The sequence below is a fragment of the Epinephelus lanceolatus genome, chromosome 19 (genome assembly GCF_041903045.1).
Source record: "Epinephelus lanceolatus isolate andai-2023 chromosome 19, ASM4190304v1, whole genome shotgun sequence".
Classification (NCBI taxonomy): domain Eukaryota; kingdom Metazoa; phylum Chordata; class Actinopteri; order Perciformes; family Serranidae; genus Epinephelus; species Epinephelus lanceolatus.
Genome location: NC_135752.1, coordinates 33,598,665 through 33,619,887, shown reverse-complemented (window position 1 = coordinate 33,619,887; position 21,223 = coordinate 33,598,665). Strand labels below are relative to the sequence as shown.

Sequence of the window (21,223 nt, the reverse complement as noted above, 5' to 3'; positions counted from 1 at the left end):
TCAAATCTTCCCAACACACACACAGACACGCACACGCACAGGATGGATTCAGTCCTGTCACATGTGAAAGTCATCATCATTTTACTCCGCTGTCAAAATGCATTAAAGTTGAATTGTATTCTTTGCTTTATATACACACAGACATATATACTGTAGATCTGGCTGTGCAGTCTGTTGGCTTTTTGATATTTGTGGCAGAATCTGATAAAAATATACAGTACTTCCTTTCATATAAATCAGATCTTAGTTCTCATTGTATTAGCCAAAGGGAAGTAAAAAACTCATGAAAGAAAATATGAGATGGGGGCTAAGACAGTAAGAGAAAATATAAAAGAACAGCCGAGACAGGAAGCAAGATCGACTTGGAAGGATTTGCTTTTTCTCGAACACTTTTATATAAAGAGGTGTCAAACATGTCACCCATCAGAGAAAGAGTCATCTTATCCCATGGGTGTTCCCCAGATTGCAGTTGGGATGTATCAGTGTTATCTATTTGTGGTGCTTTGGAGGTCTTACTGTGTGAGGGTGAATGAAGACGAATGGGGCCACTGCCCTCTCCTCTGCCTCTATTGATTTCTATATCACCATGTCAATCCTTGGGCTGTCATACACACACGCTTATCTGCTTTGAGATGTCAGGACACACACATATAACTGAGGCTTGTGTCTCACGGCCAATAAAGTTCGGAGAGAATGAACATGGCAGTCACCAAATGAAAGAAGAAGTCACTGAAGGATTTTATGGTTTGATTTGATTTGTCCCAGAAAAACACAGCAGAGGAGATATTTTAAAGCTGTCCCCACAAACCCAATCTTGAAACCCATCGTCTATCGTCTGACGATGATAAAGCTTCAGGGGGCAATGGCCAATATTTCAAGAGATCTGGTGTAGCCAGTGGATATCTGGGCCAAGACTTCCTCTTTCATGCGCCACTCATATTAACAGTTTGATTAGCGACTTGACACATGTTCACACAACATTTCAGCTAATCTCCATAAATGGAGATTTGCATAAGAATGCAGATAAATTAGAAAAAAAGCAAATAAAAAGTTAAATCCTTGTCATATGATTGCCGAGGGGTTCCAAGATTGCATTTTAGCCAGTACCTTCCACCTTCTTTGCTCTTCCCATGAACTGTTCTCTTTCAAATCTTGCTCAGGCGTGACCGACCATGGAAGGCCACCATGATCAGTCAAGCCTGAAGGCGCTTCCCATAGTGATACCTCACTTGGTTATCAGACAACCGGGGTTACCCTGGTAACCTAAAGTTTACCTGCAGGCAATCAAAGCCTGCTCAAACCTTATTGGCCAATAATACAAACAGAAACCAGAACGCTTCATATACCAAAATCTTGTACCATTACAACAGTGTTAACTGTGTTGGATTATTAATTTAAGCAGGTTTTGATCATCTACAGCCCAGCATCAACTCATTGCAGACCCTACGCCGTAGCCTTCACACGTGGCCTACGCCATCACTCTGCAGTTACACCTCCAAAACACTAGTCAGAAGTGGGGTTTCCTTGAAGTGCTGTGAAGTTTAGTTGATTCAAAACACACACTAAACACACATTAGATATGGCTTAATAGAGACAGTTTCAGACACAAGTACACAAATCAGCTTCACTATAACTCGCAGCATTCACAGACAAACACTTGTCTTTATCTGGACACATTTTCCCCACAAATACAACATGCTAATGTTTTTAGCACAAGCCTATGGCATTTTACATTGTATGAATTAGCCTAGCAGCTAATGGACTTTTTCTCTACTAATATGAAGCCAGGGACAACAGCAACATTTAACAAAAGTAACAGTACGAAATTCAGCTCCATTACAACTCACAAGGTTCACTGACAAAACAACTGTCTTATACTAAACACGTTTTCCAAACAAATAGCTACAACATGCTAATGTTATTAGCACAAGCCTATGGCATTTTACATTGTATAAATTAGCCTAGTGACTAGCGGAGATTTGTCTCTGCTCATATGAAGCCAGGATAAATCACACACAAGACTTAAAATGCTATTTTTGTGGAGGCTTTATTGTCTTCACAATTTATTGTTTCTTTGAAATTAAAGCAAATAAAAGCTTTGTTTCCACTGAGGGAAATGGTTTCAGCTTACAGAAATAGACAGGAGGTCTTCGTCACTGCAACATGTAGTTACATTTCTGGGGAGGTGGACGTCAGCCTACGGTGTAGGTACTGTGTCGATTCGATGCAGAAGTATAAATCCTGCTGTAGGGTTATGTAGCGTGCATTTGCTTATCTACAGTATTGAAAAAAAGCAGCCAGATGGAAAACCTAACCTACACATGTGCATTTCCTCCTTGACTGCCTGTCAGACTTTTTATAAATATTTTCATTAAAAAAATGACTTTATTCACCAATAATGACAATACTAATTGTGTAATAATATGTACAGAGATACAGTGAAACTGTAATATTTTCTGATATGTTTGTCGTCCCATGAAAATGTCATAGTGTTGCCACCCTGTCTAGAATTTGATTTCAATACTGTACTTGAACTAAAAGAAACTAGTGGCTGCCTGGATGAGGGGAATGCATTGGTCATTCTAAACAAAACAGTGTGCCCAGGAAAACCTGTCAGTACTGGTTGTCTTAAACATGCTCAGAGAACATTCAAATGTTCCACACTTACGAGGCTTTTCTGAAAAATTTGTAGAAACTTTTTTGCCCAAAGGCAACAACTTCTGATGAGCAGTGCCAGCTGCCATTGAGCAGCGCTGCTCTCTTTGGAGGACTGTGGTTCAGCTGGCGTACAGCAGTTTCACCACTCATCATGTTCTGTCAGCTTCAGTTTTTATCATGCATCATTCTGTGGGCAGTAACACGAGGAGGGAGGGGGTTTAAAAAACGTCCATCTGGTGATTTGAGTGAGAGACTGATGACTTAATTTGAAGCTTTCTGACAAACGACTCAAATAAGGAGGCGGCCTTGGAGAGTGTTGAGCAGAAATAATCATTAAAAGCTTGCTCAGCAGCAGTATATTTATTATACAATACTCACTGTGCTTTGGCTGGCTGTTTTCATTGGATTTCATTTTCTTTAATGCATTTTTTCACCAGTTTTACACTGCAACAGCTATAACAACAAATGCTACTTGTCATTTGTTTTATGACTTTGATTATCTGACAGAACAGTACTTGATTTAACAGCCACTTAGAAGTCCAGGATGTCAGACTCTCTGTCCAGCACATAAACACAGCATTGTATTCGAAGCTTAGTCGTAGTTGGCAAAAATCACAGATCTAAACAACTCCCAGTCCAAGTCTAGTCGATGAATCCAAAGATAATCTGTACATCAGAGTCACGGAGGGTGGAGGGTAACTGTATGTAGGACACAGCAGTGTGCAAGTTAGAGGTGTCTGAATGAGTGCAAGTGGGTAATTGACCCTTCGCTAATTCCCGCCCCTTTGTGACGGCCCGTCAAGCTGTAGGAGTGAGCATGGAGCCCACACTGTAACTAACTGCACTCCTTGAAGAAATATTATCTGATTTTTGACGAGCTAAACAGCGAGAAGCAGACAGAGGGGTCTACAGTCTGTGTTTGAAGGATATATCCAGGATGTCAAACTGACTCAGCAGCAACAACAGGTTAAAAAGACAAAGATAGTTAGAAGCTAAAGCCGAACTATAGGCTACAGATCACAGTGTAAAAGTGAACCATACGCCATACAAGACAATGAATACAAAGGGAAACTTTGCTGATGTTCAACAAGCTGTGTGGCATCACAGTGTGTGCAGAGGAACAAAGTTTGGATCCCCTTGTGCCGCTTACAGCACCAGACACATTCTCACATATCGACGTTTGGTCATAGACTTCCGCGTCGACATATGATGTGCAAGGTACCCTGGGTGCGTTAGTTGTTGATGTTCTGGGATGCCGGGTCAACTTCTGCCTGTTACATGCATTGTCTGTTTTTGAAATACGCTTCTGTTGTCACAGGAAATGTACAGTTTGCACACAATCTCTTTCAAAATAAATGCACTGCATTGGCACAACACCGCGAATTGACCTTTATTTCCTTCAACAACTAACACATGTGGTAACGTTTTGCCAACATACACGTATGGTTGGGTTTAGGCTACAAAAGCTCATGGTTGGCTTTAGGAAAAAAGAACAGGATTTGGCTTTACAATCTTACAGAAAGTGAACAATGGCCTCCCGAGTGTAAAACAGTGGTTGTTGGACCCATCCACCCACCCTACTCAGACTTCTGCCGCCTTGACTTTCATTGTTGTCCCACCATTTTTCCCCCTGATGGGTATAATTAACAGTAACAGCGACTGGTCGCGTATCATGACAACGTAAAAGGACAACTTTTTTTGTTGGTGTCTGATGCCGGAAGTCACTGACCAAGCGCCAGTTTTTGACAACTTTGAACTTTCATTTGCGCACACTGCGATGACACACAGCTGGTTGAACGTCGGCAAAGTTTCCCTGCTTCCCTTCACTGGTTCCTGTACAGCAGCATAGGTCTTAATTCAGTGTTATGATCATTAAAAAGCAAAAGTAGCATGTGTTCACATTCAGTAGGCTATATCTTCAGTAGCTAGCTAGTTAGCCCTACACTTTTCAGGGTCTGATTTTGGTTTTGTAACTGGGAAGAAACGTATATCTCCTTTGAATCTCTCCAGGTAATGACTATGATTAATACACATTGCCCAGGCACAACGTTTAGATCAAAATCCACAAAACCAGCCTGAAAAAGAAAGAAAACTGAGACAATTGCATGAGAGTATGTAGAGCACAGCTGTGTTGTTGTCGGACTTTTGTCGAAGGGTCAATTGTCAGTCTTTGTAAAGTGCTTTCCAATATTCTCAGTATAAAGAAGCTTTATAAATGCAACCCATTCACCATTAACTGCTACATAAATCACTGACAAAGAAACAAAAATGTATTCTCACGTGCATGCATTATCTATACCCACTTACCCAGTACAGGGCCACGTGGGGTTAAGGCCTATATGTTGTTTTTTGTTTGTTTGTTTGTTTGTTTTTTTCTCAATAGACTTCATTTGTCTTAATATCCATCTCCAGAAAAACTCTGAATGAACTATAACTATAGTAAAAAAAAAAAAAATAAACATAACTGGAGCTTTTTTTTTTAATCATTGCAGCAGGGGATGAATTTGGATTCAGATTTTATCCTTCACGTGTTCACGTTTGACATTTTTGACATGACAGCATAAACTGGACTTAATGTTAAGACGTCTCCGCTGCCATGTTGTTAAAACTGCCACATGCTTTTTAAGGGTAGAAGGTCTAGTTTGGGATTTTCGATTGGCTGGGGGGGGATTTAGCTTCCTTTTACAGTAATTGCTGCGATGGCGATTGGGGCTTCAAAGAGAGAAATACTGTCTGAGAAATTACCCCTGGACCTGGCGTTTCTGTGTGTGTGTCCGTGTGTGTGTGTGTGTGTTCTCTAAAAGGAGGAGTGTGCGGCGGCAAAAATGGGAGCTGTCAGTCAACCTAATGAGACTAACCTTCTCAGTGCGCACACATACACACACAGAGCGCCATCGGGCCAGTGGAAGTGCCATATAATTGGGTTTCCTTTCCAGGACAACAGACATGCTCACTGGATTAGATCTGACCACCGACGCCAATTCTCTCCATGTCTCCCTCTTTCTGCTTTTCCTTCTCTCTTCTGCTTTCTCAGACTGTCTCGTTTTTGCATCTCTCTGATTCTCTTTCTTTCTCAGCCTCTTCTGTCTGCCGTGCTAATCTTCTTTATATGTATTTTTTCCTCTTTTCTTCCTTCTGCTCATCTCATTGTCCATTCCATCTCTGAACTCTATGGCGCTTTACCCCATGGCGTATATGTCTATAGAAGGTATATATGACAACGTATATGATAGCAAGTATAATCCCCTTGATGCAAGCTTTAATTAAAATATTTAAGTCACTTTATTGGAATTATTGGATCCCTCGTATATGACCTGCCGTTGGCGGTAATCATAGGGGTCAGCTGGAGTTCTCTTCGTATTTTAATTTCCACAGCCTCACAGTAAATGTATATTTGCAGGAGATAAGACAAGATTAAACTTTATTGATCCCAGTGGGAAAGTTATTTGAGGTTTTTGCAACAGTAAACCCAAGTACAAGATAGAATAACGATTAAAGAAGGCACAAGAAAGAGGGTCATACTGTAGGAGGCATGAGGGGGCATGGCATAAAAAAAAAGAAAAGAGAGAGAAGAAGAGAAAGAAAAAGGAGAGGATGTGTGAAAAGTAAAGGGTCACTTCTTTTTCTCACAGTTCCTTATGCAATCCCTGAGGAATGTTCACATCTCCTCTCTCTGCCCCTCGCATTGTCTGGATTTCTGTAGAGGCTCTTGGGGAGTGTGTGTGTGTGTGTGTGTGTCTGTGTGTGTGTGTGTGTGTGTATTGTAGCACTAAGCAGTGAATGTGTGTGTGTGTGTGTTTGAGGGTGAATTTCTAAGCATCTCTGAAACAATGATTCAAGAAATTATTGAAACTCGACTGGTAATGAAATGTTATTTCACCGTTGTTATTTTCATTGTTTTACAGGCGCCTGCTTTCATTTCACGGTGACATTTTTCTCAGTGACACTTGTGTTTCATGCAGCTTTTTATTTCATAATGTCACTTTTTATTTTATAATGTCATTTTCTATTTTAAAATGTCACTTTTTTTTTTCATAATGTCACTTATTCCTACAGTGGTGCTGCCACCGCTCTTTCATCTTTCAGCCAAACAAATGGCCCTTCCTGCTAAGCAAGAAAGCACAACAATAATCATGAAAATAATAATAAGTTTTATACATAGAGCACTTTCAAGCCAAAGCATAAAGCGCTTTTCTGGGGTACAGAACGTACAAAACAAAAGCAATATTAAAGAAACAAACATGTATCTATGCATACATCTATGCATATCTGCAAGTACACACCAAATACCTCAATTTGAGAATAATAAATAAGTAAAATAAGAAATAGTAGATACATATATGTCTATCCATTTTTAGGAAAAGACATTTTGTAGAGGTACATTTTGGGACGAGATTTAAAAGCTTGAGTAGAGTCAGCTGATCTGATGCTCAATTGCAAGTCGTTTCAGAGCTGAGCGGCCAGTACTGCAAAGGCTCGATCATCTGCTACCAGATTTAGCCCCCAAAAATACCTTAAGTTATTTATTCTACCACTATTTTATCTAACTGATATTACTGAGGCCTTTTGGCATCGTGTTTCACTCAGACGGGCATTAAAGTTATCTGGGAAACATCACGTTTATGGACTTCACATGGAGCTGCTGAATTATTTCAAGTGTTTGCTGAATGGGTTTGTGCCTGTTTATAAATCCTGAGCAATGATAAATCATCTTTTAGAGCAGTGCTTCCCAGCTGGTCCAGCCACAGGGTCCAGATTTCTCCTTAGTCTTTAGTTCAAGGTCCACACAGTTTAATACATCCAGCATCACACTTGTGTTTGGCCATGTCGTCAAGCTAGTTTACTGTCTTCGTCAAGAAGCTGTCCACAAGTCACTCACTCTACAGCAGGAGTCGGAATCTTCAGAATCAACTTTCAGGTCTTTTTTTACAAACACATTTTGGAGTCACTTGCGGTCCATTCAGAATGAACCCATGACCCACTCTTGAACTGCCACCCACCAGCTGGGAACCACCGTTTTCGGAGGATATTTATTGTAAGCGATCAGCTCCATTAATTTTAACGATATGTTAATGGAGCAAGGCAAACTAACACAACTGGTCAAAAAGGAAAACAACCAATGCTTCAACAGTGTAACAAAGAGTCGCCACATGTTCAAAAGGAAGTAAAAGGAAATAAATTATCGAATCCTACCCATTTTTCTAATAGTATAATTACTTGAGCATCCGGAAGTTATTTACAGCTACATGCTCTACCATGAAAACCAATGCAGGCGTCCCATTTACAAAGGCTTTTCCTTGCCGCAGTGGCAGGTTCGATTCCAGCCTGTGGCCCTTTGCTGCATGTCATTCCCTCTGTCTTTCCCCCTTTCATGCTTAAACTGTCTTATCTAATAAAGGTATAAAGCCATAAAAATTATCTTTTTAAAAGACAGAAACACAGCCAACGCAAAGACAATGCAGAATACCTCAAAAAGGCTTACTACCTACATGTGGTTGTGAGCTTTCTTTATAGCTCAGTGTCAAAGTGAGGAGATAGTATTAGCTGTAGTTGGGTTTCTATCCACCTATTTTTGTTCGCATTTTCAACAATTGCAAAAACAAAAAAAACTTGAATGGAAACGGCAGAAATTCGAAAAAAAGCCCAATATATTGCAAAAAACTTTGTACGCTTGGAGGGGGTGGAGAAGTCAGCGTATCGATATTAGGAAAATGTGACTTTTTGCAACGGAAACAGATTTAGCGAATAAACGATGATGTAGGCTACCGGATCCTACTTCTACTTCACTTGACATTCGAAAGTGTTTCAGCCAGAGTTTGGGAGTGAAGTGCTGCTGGACAACTACTTCCCAAAAGTCCTTTATGCGCCTACGTTCCCATACACACGGACAACGACGCAATGGTCCCCTTCTCCCAATTTCTAATAGTAGTACTCTGGTCAGTGAGTGTAGTCTTTCGCGTTTCTTTTTCAGGACACTTATGTATGCTGACAACGCCGATATGAGTGTGATGAGAGCTCTCGCAATAGCCAAGAAGTTCCGAAGGGATTTCTCCATCTCATCATAGTCATGGATGTGCCGGTAGTTGTTTACATCAGTTGTGGACATGAGACGCTCTCATTGACATCATCTCATGGTGCCCTCTTCTTCTACGGGTGTTCTTTTGCATTTCTTTTTTTATTTTTCACGAGAAGCGCCACCTACTGCTCAACCTGTTGACTCCCAGTACTCGCAAAACAATAATGAATGGAAACGTGCATAAATTTGCATTTTCTTTTGCGCATTTTCACAAAATTTGCTTAAAATTTGCGATACATTTGGATGGAAACCCAGTTAGTGTTAGCCAGCTTGTGTTGGCTTAGAGTTACTAAATAAAAAAACTGTCGGTCTATTTGCTCTAGTTGTGTCTCTGTCCGTGAAACATCTCTAAAACCAAAATGCAGTTGAGGTACCTCTGAAATAACAAGCTAATGTTAGCTGCCGCCAAAAACGCTGTCTAATCCAAATTCACAACCCCACCTAGCTAGTTAGCCGACTCACTAGTAAGCATGTGCAGCCTTGTAAAGAGACAGTTCACCCCAAAATAAAAATAGGCTACATATTTTTCCTCTGACCCAGTGTTTCTCAAATGGTGTGCTGTGATGCAAATCCAATAAAGAGGCAAACTATAGCTAAAAAATGTATGTTTTTTAAATTTAATTTAAGAAACTGTCTTGGGGAACCTATTTGTTGCCATTTGTGCATGGAAATTATAAGTGCATGACACACCAAAAGCCCTGATTGGCAGTCAGTGTGAGGGATGATGAACATTTACCACTGCTTTAACCTGTACTGTAGTGTAGTAGCTGAGCGTTGGAGATACCGGCCATAGAGATGTCTGTCTTCACTCAGATATAATGAAACTAGATGCCACTGCTTGTGGTGCTCAAAGGTGTCCAAAAAATATATTTTAAAAAGGTCTGTGGATTATCTTGAGTAACTGAGTCCATATCTGGAAAAAGACATTAGTGTTGAGTTTTGCAAATGTATTTTTTGGGCACGTCTGAGCACCACAAGCTGAATACCAGACATTTCTATGGCCAATATCTCCAACACTTGGCAATGCACACCAGAACGATCTAGACTGATAAATAGCACGACAAGTACGAAGAAAAATATGTGTTCTTTGTTTTGGGGTGAACAGTTCCTTAAAGCTAAATAAAGAGAGATTTGATTAATGTGTCTTTGCGCTGTGCTTTCTTACAGCAACATTAGGGTTGATAAGATACTTTGGCAGTGCTGTTGCTCTAGCTAAGAGGAGCTAGCCTGGTAAATTTGATAGCAGTGGTTGAGTCATGAGCCAAGTAAAATGTTTATTCAGCACTCGGGATGAGTCTTAAAACAGCAGCTTCTGTGATGTTTTTTTCTTTACTATAAAGCTGTTGAACTTGGTTAAGGAAACAGCAATAAATTAGCATGTCTGTGCATGCTTGAAGGGTTAGAGGATCCAGGTGTGCTGTCTCTCATGTGGGTTCCTGCAATAATACCAGGCCGACATCTCTCTGTTCTCCAGTTCATCGTCAAACATTCATGCTCGCATATGCTGTTTACAATGAACAGACATATGGTGTTTATGCATGAAATGAGGAAATTTCTCCAGAGTGAGGACATTTAGGGATCATTACTTTCAAAATAGACCATTTTGTGGTCATTCCAATTGGGCAGAATCTTTATTATTATCATTATCTATTACATCTTGGGGTTAGTGAACGCAGTGTATTTACACAGAGTCGATGAGACATGATTATGGTAAGGTAAATATTTGGGCATTAGGAGTGGCAATGTGTTTGTGTGTGTGTATGCCTGCTTTCCCTTGTGTGTGTGGATGAGTCACTGAGTCACACACATACAAATGTATGCGCACAAGCACACACACTTATACAAAAGTCAGTTTTTTTCTTTGAAGCTCTAAACAGCTGAGTGTACAATACATCAGCCCTACGGACACATGTGGAGCATAAATACACACACATACACACACATTCTTGTACTTGTATCTTTGTGAGGACCCTCACTGACACACTGCATTCCCTCGTCCCTTATGTGGAATTTATACTTCTGCATTGAATTGACATCGAAGCTACCGCATAGGCTCTGCGTCGACAAGGTGCATCTGCTTGTCGCTAGGCTAATTTATACAATGTAAAGTGCCATAGGCTTGTGCTAATAACATTAGCATGTTGAATTTGTTTGGAAAACATGTTTAGGATGACAGCTGTTTTGTCGGTGAACCTTGTGAGGTGTAACAGTGCCAAATTATGTTCCGTTACCTTTGTTAAATGTTGCTGTTGTCCATGATTTAATATGAATAGAGGAAAAGATTGCCAGCTGCTAGGCTAATTTATACAATGTAAAATGCCATAGGCTCATGCTAATAATGTTTATCATGTTATATTTGTGGGGAAAATGTGTCCAGATAAAGATGAGTGCTTTGTCTGTGAATGCTGCAAGTTATAGTGAAGCTGATTTGTGTACTTGTGTTTGAACTTGTCTCTATTAAGCCATGTTTAATGTGTGTTTAATGTGTGTTTTGAATCAACTAAACTTTATAGCACTTCACAGAAACCTCCGCCGCCGACTAGTGTTTGGAGGTGTAACTGCAGAGTGACACAGACACAATACCGCACAAGTATAAATGCTCACAAGGATGTAGGCGACGTGTGTAGGCTATGGCGTAGGGTCTGCAGCACGAGAACAAATCCCACTTTACCCTAACCCTTAACCATCACAACTAAATGTCTTAACCTAACCCTAACATAAACTTAATTGTAACCTGAACCTTAAAACCAAGTCCTAATTCTCAAACAGGGCACTAAAAAAATGAGGACCATCCAAAATGTCTTCACTTTCCAAATATGTCCTCACTATGTTTGTTGGTCCTCACTATGTCGCATGTACAAGCACACATACACACACAGAGTGAGAGCAACAAGTAAATATACATCACTTCACCACCGCTTCCACAACGCACAAGCTTGGTCTTGCAGTGTGAATGATGTGACAGCGTTTTTTGGCAGCAGCCTCTCCAAAATGCATCTCCTCCCATCTATCTCCCCTCCTCCCTCCCGCATTGTCAGTGCCCCCCCCCCCCCCCCCCTCTAGTACGTGATATTAAGTGCTGCTCACATTTCTCCCTGTTTAGCCTTGGCACCGCAGCAACACATCCATCTCTCTGGAAGTGTTTATCTGCAAGCTGTTTACTCCTCCACATATAAACATATACGTAGTTCACATACATGTGAACACACACACACACACACACACAAGCTTCAGTTCCAAATCAGCCCTGTAAACACAAACACCAATGCAACAGACATGTACTAACACAAGTATTTTACCTTTATATTAAATGCATGAACACACAGAATCAAACAAATGTGCGTGTGTGGCTGGACATTCACAGGCTTTCACACTGTAAACGTCAGTATGCAAACACATACACACACAAACACACATACACATCAGTCAGGAAGGAATGCTGATAGAAGCTATGGTGGGATACGCTGGTTGGACTACATATAAACAGTGGAAGATTTAGCCTCAAAGGCTGCACACACGTCTGTTAACACACACGTACACACACTATATACTCTAAAGTATACCCACACATACACACAGCACTCAGCGGAGAACATGTAACGGGCACACATGCTCGGATGACATTGTTATTGCATTCCACTAATGAAATTAAGCCTATAAATGTAGCGCTCGGTTAGGCAGATAAAGCCTTAACTTCCGTCTAAACAGAGGGAGAGGGGGCCAGAGACAAAGAGTTGGAGCAGATAGAGAGGGGGCCGCGGAGGCAAAGTTGAAAACAGAAGGGTCAACTTTACAGAGAGGGTGAGCGATGAGAGACAGATTACAGGAAGACAGAGGAAGTGCCAACGCTGGGGATGTACGAGGGGGTTATTTGTCAGATAGACTCCAGATTTGCACATCCTGAAGAACTAAAGGGGGAACTCCAATCAGAGGCTTGGCTACGGCTGGTGGTTGGCAAAAATTATATGGTGGTGTGAGGGGATTTTAATCAGATCACAGACTCTTCCTGAGCAGCCCTGGAGATATGGACAGTTCTGTTTTAATACCAGTTAGGCCTTATTTTCAAAGTTTTAGCCATCATTTCCATCAGTAAACTGTGTTCATAACAACATAGACACTGCTTTAGAAAGGCAGTAGAACTTCACTCACCAGTGTAAAACTGAGAACAATGACTTTAAATTGTTTTGGTGTCCAGCTAAAAGCACTGTTATTTCTCTACATAAAAATCCTGAGCTGAAACTTTGACTCGTATTCTGAAGTTAAGGTACTCTGCCTTTGTATTGTCTGCAAAATAATCAGCATGTTCTCATCCCAAGTCGTCACACATTGCTGCTTTATCAGTGGACTTTCACGTCTACATACACACTAGGAATCCTCCTGTGTCTGCTGTTGACGTTCTGGGATGCTGCTACCAATGCTGGGACGTCAACAAAAGCACATGATTAGGTTCAGGCAAGAAAAGCATGTGGTTAGGTTTAAAAAATACATCGTTGTTTGGCTCTACATTCATAGGGGAATCTTAAGCGCTATATCGTAGGCAACTGGACTTTCTTGAAGACATTTACACATCTCATCCAAGAGGCTTCTTCAGTTCTTTTGAAGAAGAATTGAAGAACCAAGGAAGCCTCTGAGTTGAGAGGTGAAACGTCTTTAAGAAACTCAAGCAAGTCCAGTTGCCTACGATATAGCACTTATGACTACCATGACCTGGATAACTGCTAAAACCAACATCCATGGGGGAAGCGAATACTGGGTTCCCGGGTGAAAGTCCAGGGTTTGTTGGAACCATCCACCACCCCTTCCTCCCGCCCTATAGGGACTTTCTACCTCCTTGTATCGCGTCGCTACAGGCAGCGTTTTAAACTGATGCCATCCTGTGGTGTATCATACGGTTGCGACGGGTGCCATCTAGCTGACTTGCAGCGTATCATAACACCACGTAAGGTTTCTGTTCGGCCGCGTGACAAACTGACGTTATCCCACAGCGTATCATACCATCGTAAAAGGTGGCTCTTGGCATCGGTGCCTGATGCCAAAGTCACTAACAAAGCAGCAGTATTTGAAAACTTCAGAAGGAGAATGGGCTGAAATAAGAAGGGGTTATGCCAAGGGAAAAGTCATTAACTTCCATTTGATCTCTCACTTTGTTGTTGATTACAGAGAGCAGTATGATGATAATTAGGACTTAGACAGACTCTAGTAATAACTCATAAAACTATCCAAAAAATATAATACAAATAAGAATAAATCAATCATTTTTTACATCTTTCTGACCAACTCCAACATTAGGACCAGTTGGGTAAAGTAATATTCTTATTGATTTTAAACAAAACCATACAATATTATATTTCCTGACCCTCAAAACTGTGAGCTGCAACACCACAAACAGTAACTTCATGCGTGGGTAAACAAAGGATTTTAAACACAATGAAACAATGCAAGAGAACCTTAAGTGAAGTTACGAGATTTGGCCTTGGTTTTTCCAGAGCTTTTCATAGTTAAGGCAAACACAACTCACTATTTTAATTATTACTACTACTACTACCAATACTATTTTCTATTTCAATTAAAAAATCAACACAGGATACACTGGATATTTGTTGACACGATAGAGCAGGTATTTATTGTTCCCAAAATGACAAAAAAATAATTTTTTACTTTGCCTTCTCATGGCTGTTTAGACTCACAGTGATCTGATTTAGAAGGTGTCATCAGGATAATTTCAGATATACTGTGCTCTCAGTCTTTTCTCTAACATTGTCTTGTTTGAGATTTTTCAGTTTCTAAACCTACACTTTAATATAGTTGTGATTATGTACAGTGTTTATCCAAATTTCATAATTTACATTCATACATAACTGGTTCATTTGTCATTATTGGAAATCACAACGAAAATAAACATTGCCAAAAATACAAGTTCAGAGGATGGCCAGATGTACACCAAAAAACTTTCAGATGATCAAGATGACCACCATCAGTCACCAGTTTATTATCAAGAACAAAAGAAGCTTTACTCTCCTGCTGTCCTCTACAGATAAGGTGCCATTCGGTATAAAATGTTTGCTTTCCAGAAAGTTTCGTTAACCTTGGTTAATTGTGGTAAATGTATTGTACTGTATTCCAAATCTGAGTTTGTGTTTACAATATATATTGTCCAGCCAACACAGTAAATAAACTACTTGCTAAGTTAGAATAATGTGTGACTGTTGCACTGGTGGACTGCAGAGGGCAACAGGCATGTCACTAAATCATTTATTTCGGCTTCAGGATTAGAAAAGGTAGCTCCCTCCTTCTCCCTATTTTTCCTTCAGTCTTTCAGACACAGGCCAAAGGCGAACAAACACTCAGACACACACACGCACACACACGCTAACTGTAAATTACAGAGATGCAGCAAATCATTCTCTCATGCACTCTCGTGACTCAAACATTTAGTTCATTCTCTGTTGCGCTCTGCAAATTAAAGTGTGCACAAAAGGCTTTCAAATGCTGGCATGCATTACATTGTGTTATAAAATTATGTAGCATTGATGCCAAAGCTTTCTGGGATAATCATCAATTATGCCACTGGTATTTCACAAGCATGTCTGGCAGTGTTGGTATGTGTGGAGTGTGGAGGCTGCGGGGGCATCGAGGTTCAATCAATTCAACAGTGAAATGTAAAACACCGCGAGGATAAAGCAACAGACTTGACCTATGCACAGAATAGTGATGAAAGGTGTGTAAATAAATGAGGGCTGAATAAAAATTGTATACTGTATGGCACAAAGGAATCTACCAAGCATAAAACATTCAAAGCCCAGGCTAGGTTTGCTACTGAGCACATAATTTATAGGTAGACTTACAGCATATGGGAAGAAGGGTATGACTTTCTGACTAAAGTTACTTCGGACCACATACCTGCCTTTTGTAGCTGAGGACGTCCATAATTCATTGTGTTGGAACATTTCACACCCCTAAGGCTGCAGAGCCTTTCGGAAATCAGTTATATATGTAGTACTAAGGTTATTTTGATAACTTCTTTATAAAAATCTCTCAAGAATGAAATAGACCTTACTTGAAGTCATCCTACTGTAACTTCTGTCTGCTGTTCCCTGATCCAACCTGACCACCTGCTCTCTCCTGTTGGCTGTTTAGGTGGAGCTGTCCGACAGCACCTCCCACATCATCACCGATGCCTATGCTGGGAAGGAGTACATCATCCAGGTAACATGTCCTGTCCTGCCATCTGCCTGGTCATTTAACACCGAATGCAGAACTGAATATAGCATTTCGGTTTGGCAATTGAGCCATTGCAATGTTTTTTACAACTTCAATAAAGCTGCAGTTCCAAATTGTTAAGCTTACTGGAGCAGCTCCAGTCTCCGTATTTGCCATCGATGGTACAGCAGCCTTTGATGTGGATAGGCTGTGATGAGTAACCAATTAGATAGTGCTGTGGGCGGGTCATTGAGGGAGGCTACTGCAGACAAAGAGGCTGCCTCAAAGCCAAAGCAGGACATTTTTCGTTAATGTTATTATATCGGCTCAAAAATGCAGCAATGACCTCATCTCCCCGGCAGCATCTCGTGACCACGGTATTTTGGTGATGTGGTTATCATTACAGCCCTGCATTCAGGCCTGTGAAACAAATGTATATATGTAGGAGTTAAAAGTACAGTCTCTTACCGCCTTCTTCTGCAGATTGATTTTGGTCTTTGCTTTTTGTTTTTCATGTACGCAGCCTGTTCTTGCACACTCTACTGACTTTTCAAATTATATTTAAGCTCATTAAAGAATGCTCCTGATTTATTAATTACTTTCTACTTTCCTTATGCTCAACAGGTGGCTGCCAAGGACACAGAGATTGGAACATGGAGTGACTGGAGTGTTGCTGTCCATGCTACACCCTGGATTGAAGATCCGCTGCCAATCACTTCCACAACTGAAGTGGACTTTTCGACTGGTAGGTGACAGCCTAAGTTAAAGCCTGTACCTTTACCTAAGGGGCGCTTACAGAGTTGGTGACTTTAGATTTAAAAAATATGCAAAGATAGTGTTTGGAGCTGAACATTCAGATTTCTAAAAACACCATCCAATCCACACTGTCAGTGTTGAAAGTTTCTTTTGTGTTGAGCTTCCTTTGATTGAGGTTTTTCAATGTATATAGCATATCAAACAAAATTTTAAAACTTATATCATAGTTTATATTTTACTATCTGTTAAAATACGTAAAAGACAAAGGTCATGATGCAGTGAGATCCAATGAAACAAGTAAAAAAAAAGGCTGTCCTTAGCCACAGCATTGCATCAACGTATCCTCATACAACAGTTCATATGATATCTAATGAATTAGCGTCCCATGATTGATGTCATGTATTTAATGTTAACTTAAATACTTAAAGTAAAATTATATAGGTTAGGTTAGGGAGAAGAAACATAGGCATCTTTAGGTTTAGGCAAGTTACATAGGTTGGGTCAGAGGTAGCCAATCTGTTGCTCCTGACCCCCCTCCAGTGGCTCTCTCTTTTTTTTAACAATTTAATTTTCATTTATCAGTGCTGCAGGCCTAACGAAATTCTTACATGCTCCAATTGTAAAAATTGTAAATCCTATATATCAATAAAAAAAACCTAAAATGTGTTTAATACATCTTCTGTCTGGCACCTTTTCCTCGAAAATTGCCAAACGTCAGTAGTTTCAGACAGTGAAATGATTAGTGCACTCATCTTCCATGCGGAAGGTCCAGGGTTCAAATCCTGCTGGGGTCGACGCCAGCAAAGGCATGCAGTCGCAAGAGGTTCCCACCGCCAAATCGAAACACGATCAGATTCCTTAAAGGGATAGTGCACCCAAAAATGAAAATTCAGCCATTATCTACTCACCCATATGCCGAGGGAGGCTCAGGTGAAGTTTTAGAGTCCTCACATCACTTGCGGAGATCCAAGGGGATCCATGTGGTTTCAATTATGTGTTTTTGGACGTTTGAATCTGGGGCGCCGTAAGCCTCCATTAGGTGGAGTTGTGTTGCTACCCCCTCTCCCCTTGGATCTCCGCAAGGGATGTGAGGACTCTAAAACTTCACCTGAGCCTCCCTCGGCATATGGGTGAGTAGATAATGGCTGAATTTTCATTTTTGGGTGCACTATCCCTTTAAGGAGGCTTCAGGATAAGAGAATAACTCCGGAATCTCAGCCAAGTCCTCAACGGGGGTGTGTCTCAAGCCCATTGTAGACTGGAGGTTCCAGATGTAAAAGCAGATTCAATAGCAGTGGCTAGTCTTGAGTCTCCCTAACTGGTTATCCATGGATGCCAAATCCAAAAAGGCAAAAGTCTTTGAATAAAATACAGAATTTAGTTGTGCATGGACAGATTTGTTTGCTCTCACTGCAAGCTCTGCAAAGTTAAAGTTCGAAGTAATCAAAAATAGTGCCCTGCACAGTAGCCACCTTTTGATAAAACAATAATGAATGCTCATTCAGGCTAATAGTATTTGCTATTTTTGACATCATAGACTGTGTTACCTTCATAATCTTTTAATAAATGTTTTTTTTAATAGGAAAGGTTGTTGACACCTGGGTTAGGTTTAGGAAAGGAGACATGGTGACGACGTTCCTGACGTTGCTGTAACTAAAAATTCACTTTGTTTCACATGGTTCCAACTACTGGTCTCCTTGGGGAAAGTCCTGTATTGTTTGACACATCCATCACCCCAACCTGCATCCTAACACAGACTTTCGGTCTTTATAGTGCCTCTTTCTTTACTCCTATCAGCGCACTGGTCACGTGATCACTTCCTGATTACATGGATTATACAAAAATCACTGCCTCATGAGTACATGGGTTATATACAAATTGTGGTGCGTCACTTCTCGTGGATATGAACAGTGCATGAACAGCTGGTTAAGATACATAGTCTTGGAACTAAAACTGTAAGCATCATAGTCAGTAGGATTCATCCTCTAGGCAATATGAACGTCTGCACAATATTTAATGGCAACCCATCTGAAAGTTGTTGAGATATTTCACTCAGGACAAAAGTGGTGGACCTCTGCTGTGGCTAAAACATCCACATTAGAGGGATGAAATACAGATAAGGAAAGGCTAAATGCAAAAAAGTATCTAACAATAGCCTGAGATGGCTTGTCATTAATAGTTAATGATACACTTATTAATTCCCCAAATACGCAAGTTGACCCATTCAAAGAACAATAGAGATAGACTGACCAGGAACACACAGCGAGTGTGGCTGTAGGTATTATAGGATTTCTATAACGCTGTTTGGATTTTATCAGTCTTGTAGTTCATCAGGTGAAGAAATCATTACGATGATAATATAATATTCCTGTAATGTTTTTTTGTACCAGTGTTCTTTGTGCCCACGGCTGTCACACAGTAAATTTCCTGAACCAGTTAGGTATGAAATTAAGTTTGGTTAATAACTTTCTTTATCATTAAATTGAGTACACTGTAAGCGTTTGATAGCCTTGAACTTTTATCGCAGCTTAAGCTACAAGATCCAGCAGCCTGCGGACAAATCGACACACATCAACCTGAGCGCCTGAACACGGCCTTGGGGAAACACTGTGCCATCTTTTTTCGAAAATGCTCACGTCCCTCATGCAGCCTCAAATTGGCTCACTTACAGTAAAACAGCGCAACACTTTCTAGGTTTTATTTATGCATGAGAAATGATTGTTTAATATGAAATTCATTACAGATGATTATATTCTGTGTGTCCCCAGCCTTGATACACACACACACACACACACACTCACATATACACAAGGACAAAAACTATCTCTGGGAATTATCTAGTTGGCACCCCGTCAGCATGTGGCAGAGATCAAGGATGGCTCTCTTGTCAAATCGAAATCTCTCAACGCACTGATGATCCCCGAACAACAAGACATCCATTCCAGGTCTGAACACTCTTTTGTACTTGGCTCTCCGACCTCGCTGGAATTGCAAAGTACGAATGGAGAAACACATTTTGAATGAATAAACACTGAATATAGCTGGACAGGTTTTAATGTTCACTTAGAGGTTTAAATTGCAATTCTGTGGTGATGTTGCAAATGTTAATCTCTGTCATCACCACTTGCTCATCAGGCTGGGGGATACTTTAATAGTCAAAACTGAATTTCAAGAAACACCTTCCTGCAGAATGCTGTATAAAAACGTGTTTTGAATGGGGTTACAAGCTGCATGCGGGTGGTCGAAACTTTCAAGTCTGTGTCACCTCTTTACAGTTTAATGTAGTGCATGATGTTCACCCGCACTTTTAACTATACGCTATAGTGCTGTCATAGTGTATTTACCACATGCTAAGTACACCGCTACATCACTGCAACAAGCCATGACCTTCACACACTGGAAGTTGGCAAGAATTGGACAGCTCTATTAATTTCCTACGGAGGAAAAATTTGGGAGAAAAATCTGGATTTTAACAGTGTCACACCTTGCAAAGGGAAAATCATGTAAATCGATCAAATACCGATATGAGCACTTCTAGGATCAATATTTCTGACACAGCCCAATCACCAGCATAAATGGTGGCATTGTACATTTCACAAATACTACTTGATAATTGATTTGAAGAAATCATGTTTTGGCATAAAACACCCACATTTGGTGGCACAATGGCAGCTGTAAATGCAGCCATGGGTTGCTAAAGAAGCACAGGTTTGGTGGCACAAAAGCTGCTGGAAATGCAATGATTAGTTGCTACACATTTGGTGACCAAAAATGCAGCTGGAAATGCAGTAACAGGTTGCAAAAAAACACCTTTGTTTGCACAAAAGCAGCTGGAAATGCAGCAATGTGTCAGTAACCATTTGGTGGCACAATAACTGCTGGAAACACAGCAATGGATTGCTAAAAAAAACACCCACGTTTGGTGGCACGAAAGCAACTTGAAACACAATGATGTGTCTCTACACATTTAGTGACCAAAAATGCAGCTGGAAACCCAGCAATGGCTTGCAAAAAAACATTGATGTTTGGTGGCAACAAAAGCCTAAGGGAATTCAGTGATGTGTCGCTGCATGTTTGGTGGCCAAATATGCCACTGGAAAAATAGTAACAGGTTGCTAAAAAACACCCACATTTGATGGCACAAATGCAGCTTGAAAAGCAGCAACATGTCAGTACGCATTTGGTGGCACAACTCCCGCTGGAAACACAGCTATGGGTTGCTAAAAAACACACATTTGTCGATAGAAAAGCTGGCCAAATCCCAGATGTGTCTCTATACAGTTGGTGGCCAAAAGCGCCGCTGGAAATGCAGCAACAGGTTGCTTTAAAACAACTCCCATTGCTTGTGGGTGTTAAACAGCTTGGCAGCTGTCTTGCCTAGGTGTCACACCACCTTCCATCACCTCCACCTCCTGATGACAAGGTCAGCTCATATACTGCGTCACTTTAGGAATGTTGATAGAACAATTATGAAATGTAAAAATGTAACATATCTGTGAGTTTGCAGAAACAACCAATACTATCTTTTTCTTC

General features: G+C 40.6%; 1 protein-coding gene across 1 annotated transcript in view; it reads left to right on the top strand.

The window, feature by feature from the left end:
* cntfr (ciliary neurotrophic factor receptor) overlaps nucleotides 1–21,223 on the top strand; it is a 357,541-nt gene that overhangs the window by 324,602 nt on the left and 11,716 nt on the right. Inside the window, exons 8-9 of the mRNA XM_033647215.2 lie at nucleotides 15,872–15,940; nucleotides 16,559–16,679. Coding sequence (XP_033503106.1) covers nucleotides 15,872–15,940; nucleotides 16,559–16,679 — 190 coding nt within the window. The remainder of the gene's footprint in view (nucleotides 1–15,871; nucleotides 15,941–16,558; nucleotides 16,680–21,223) is intronic.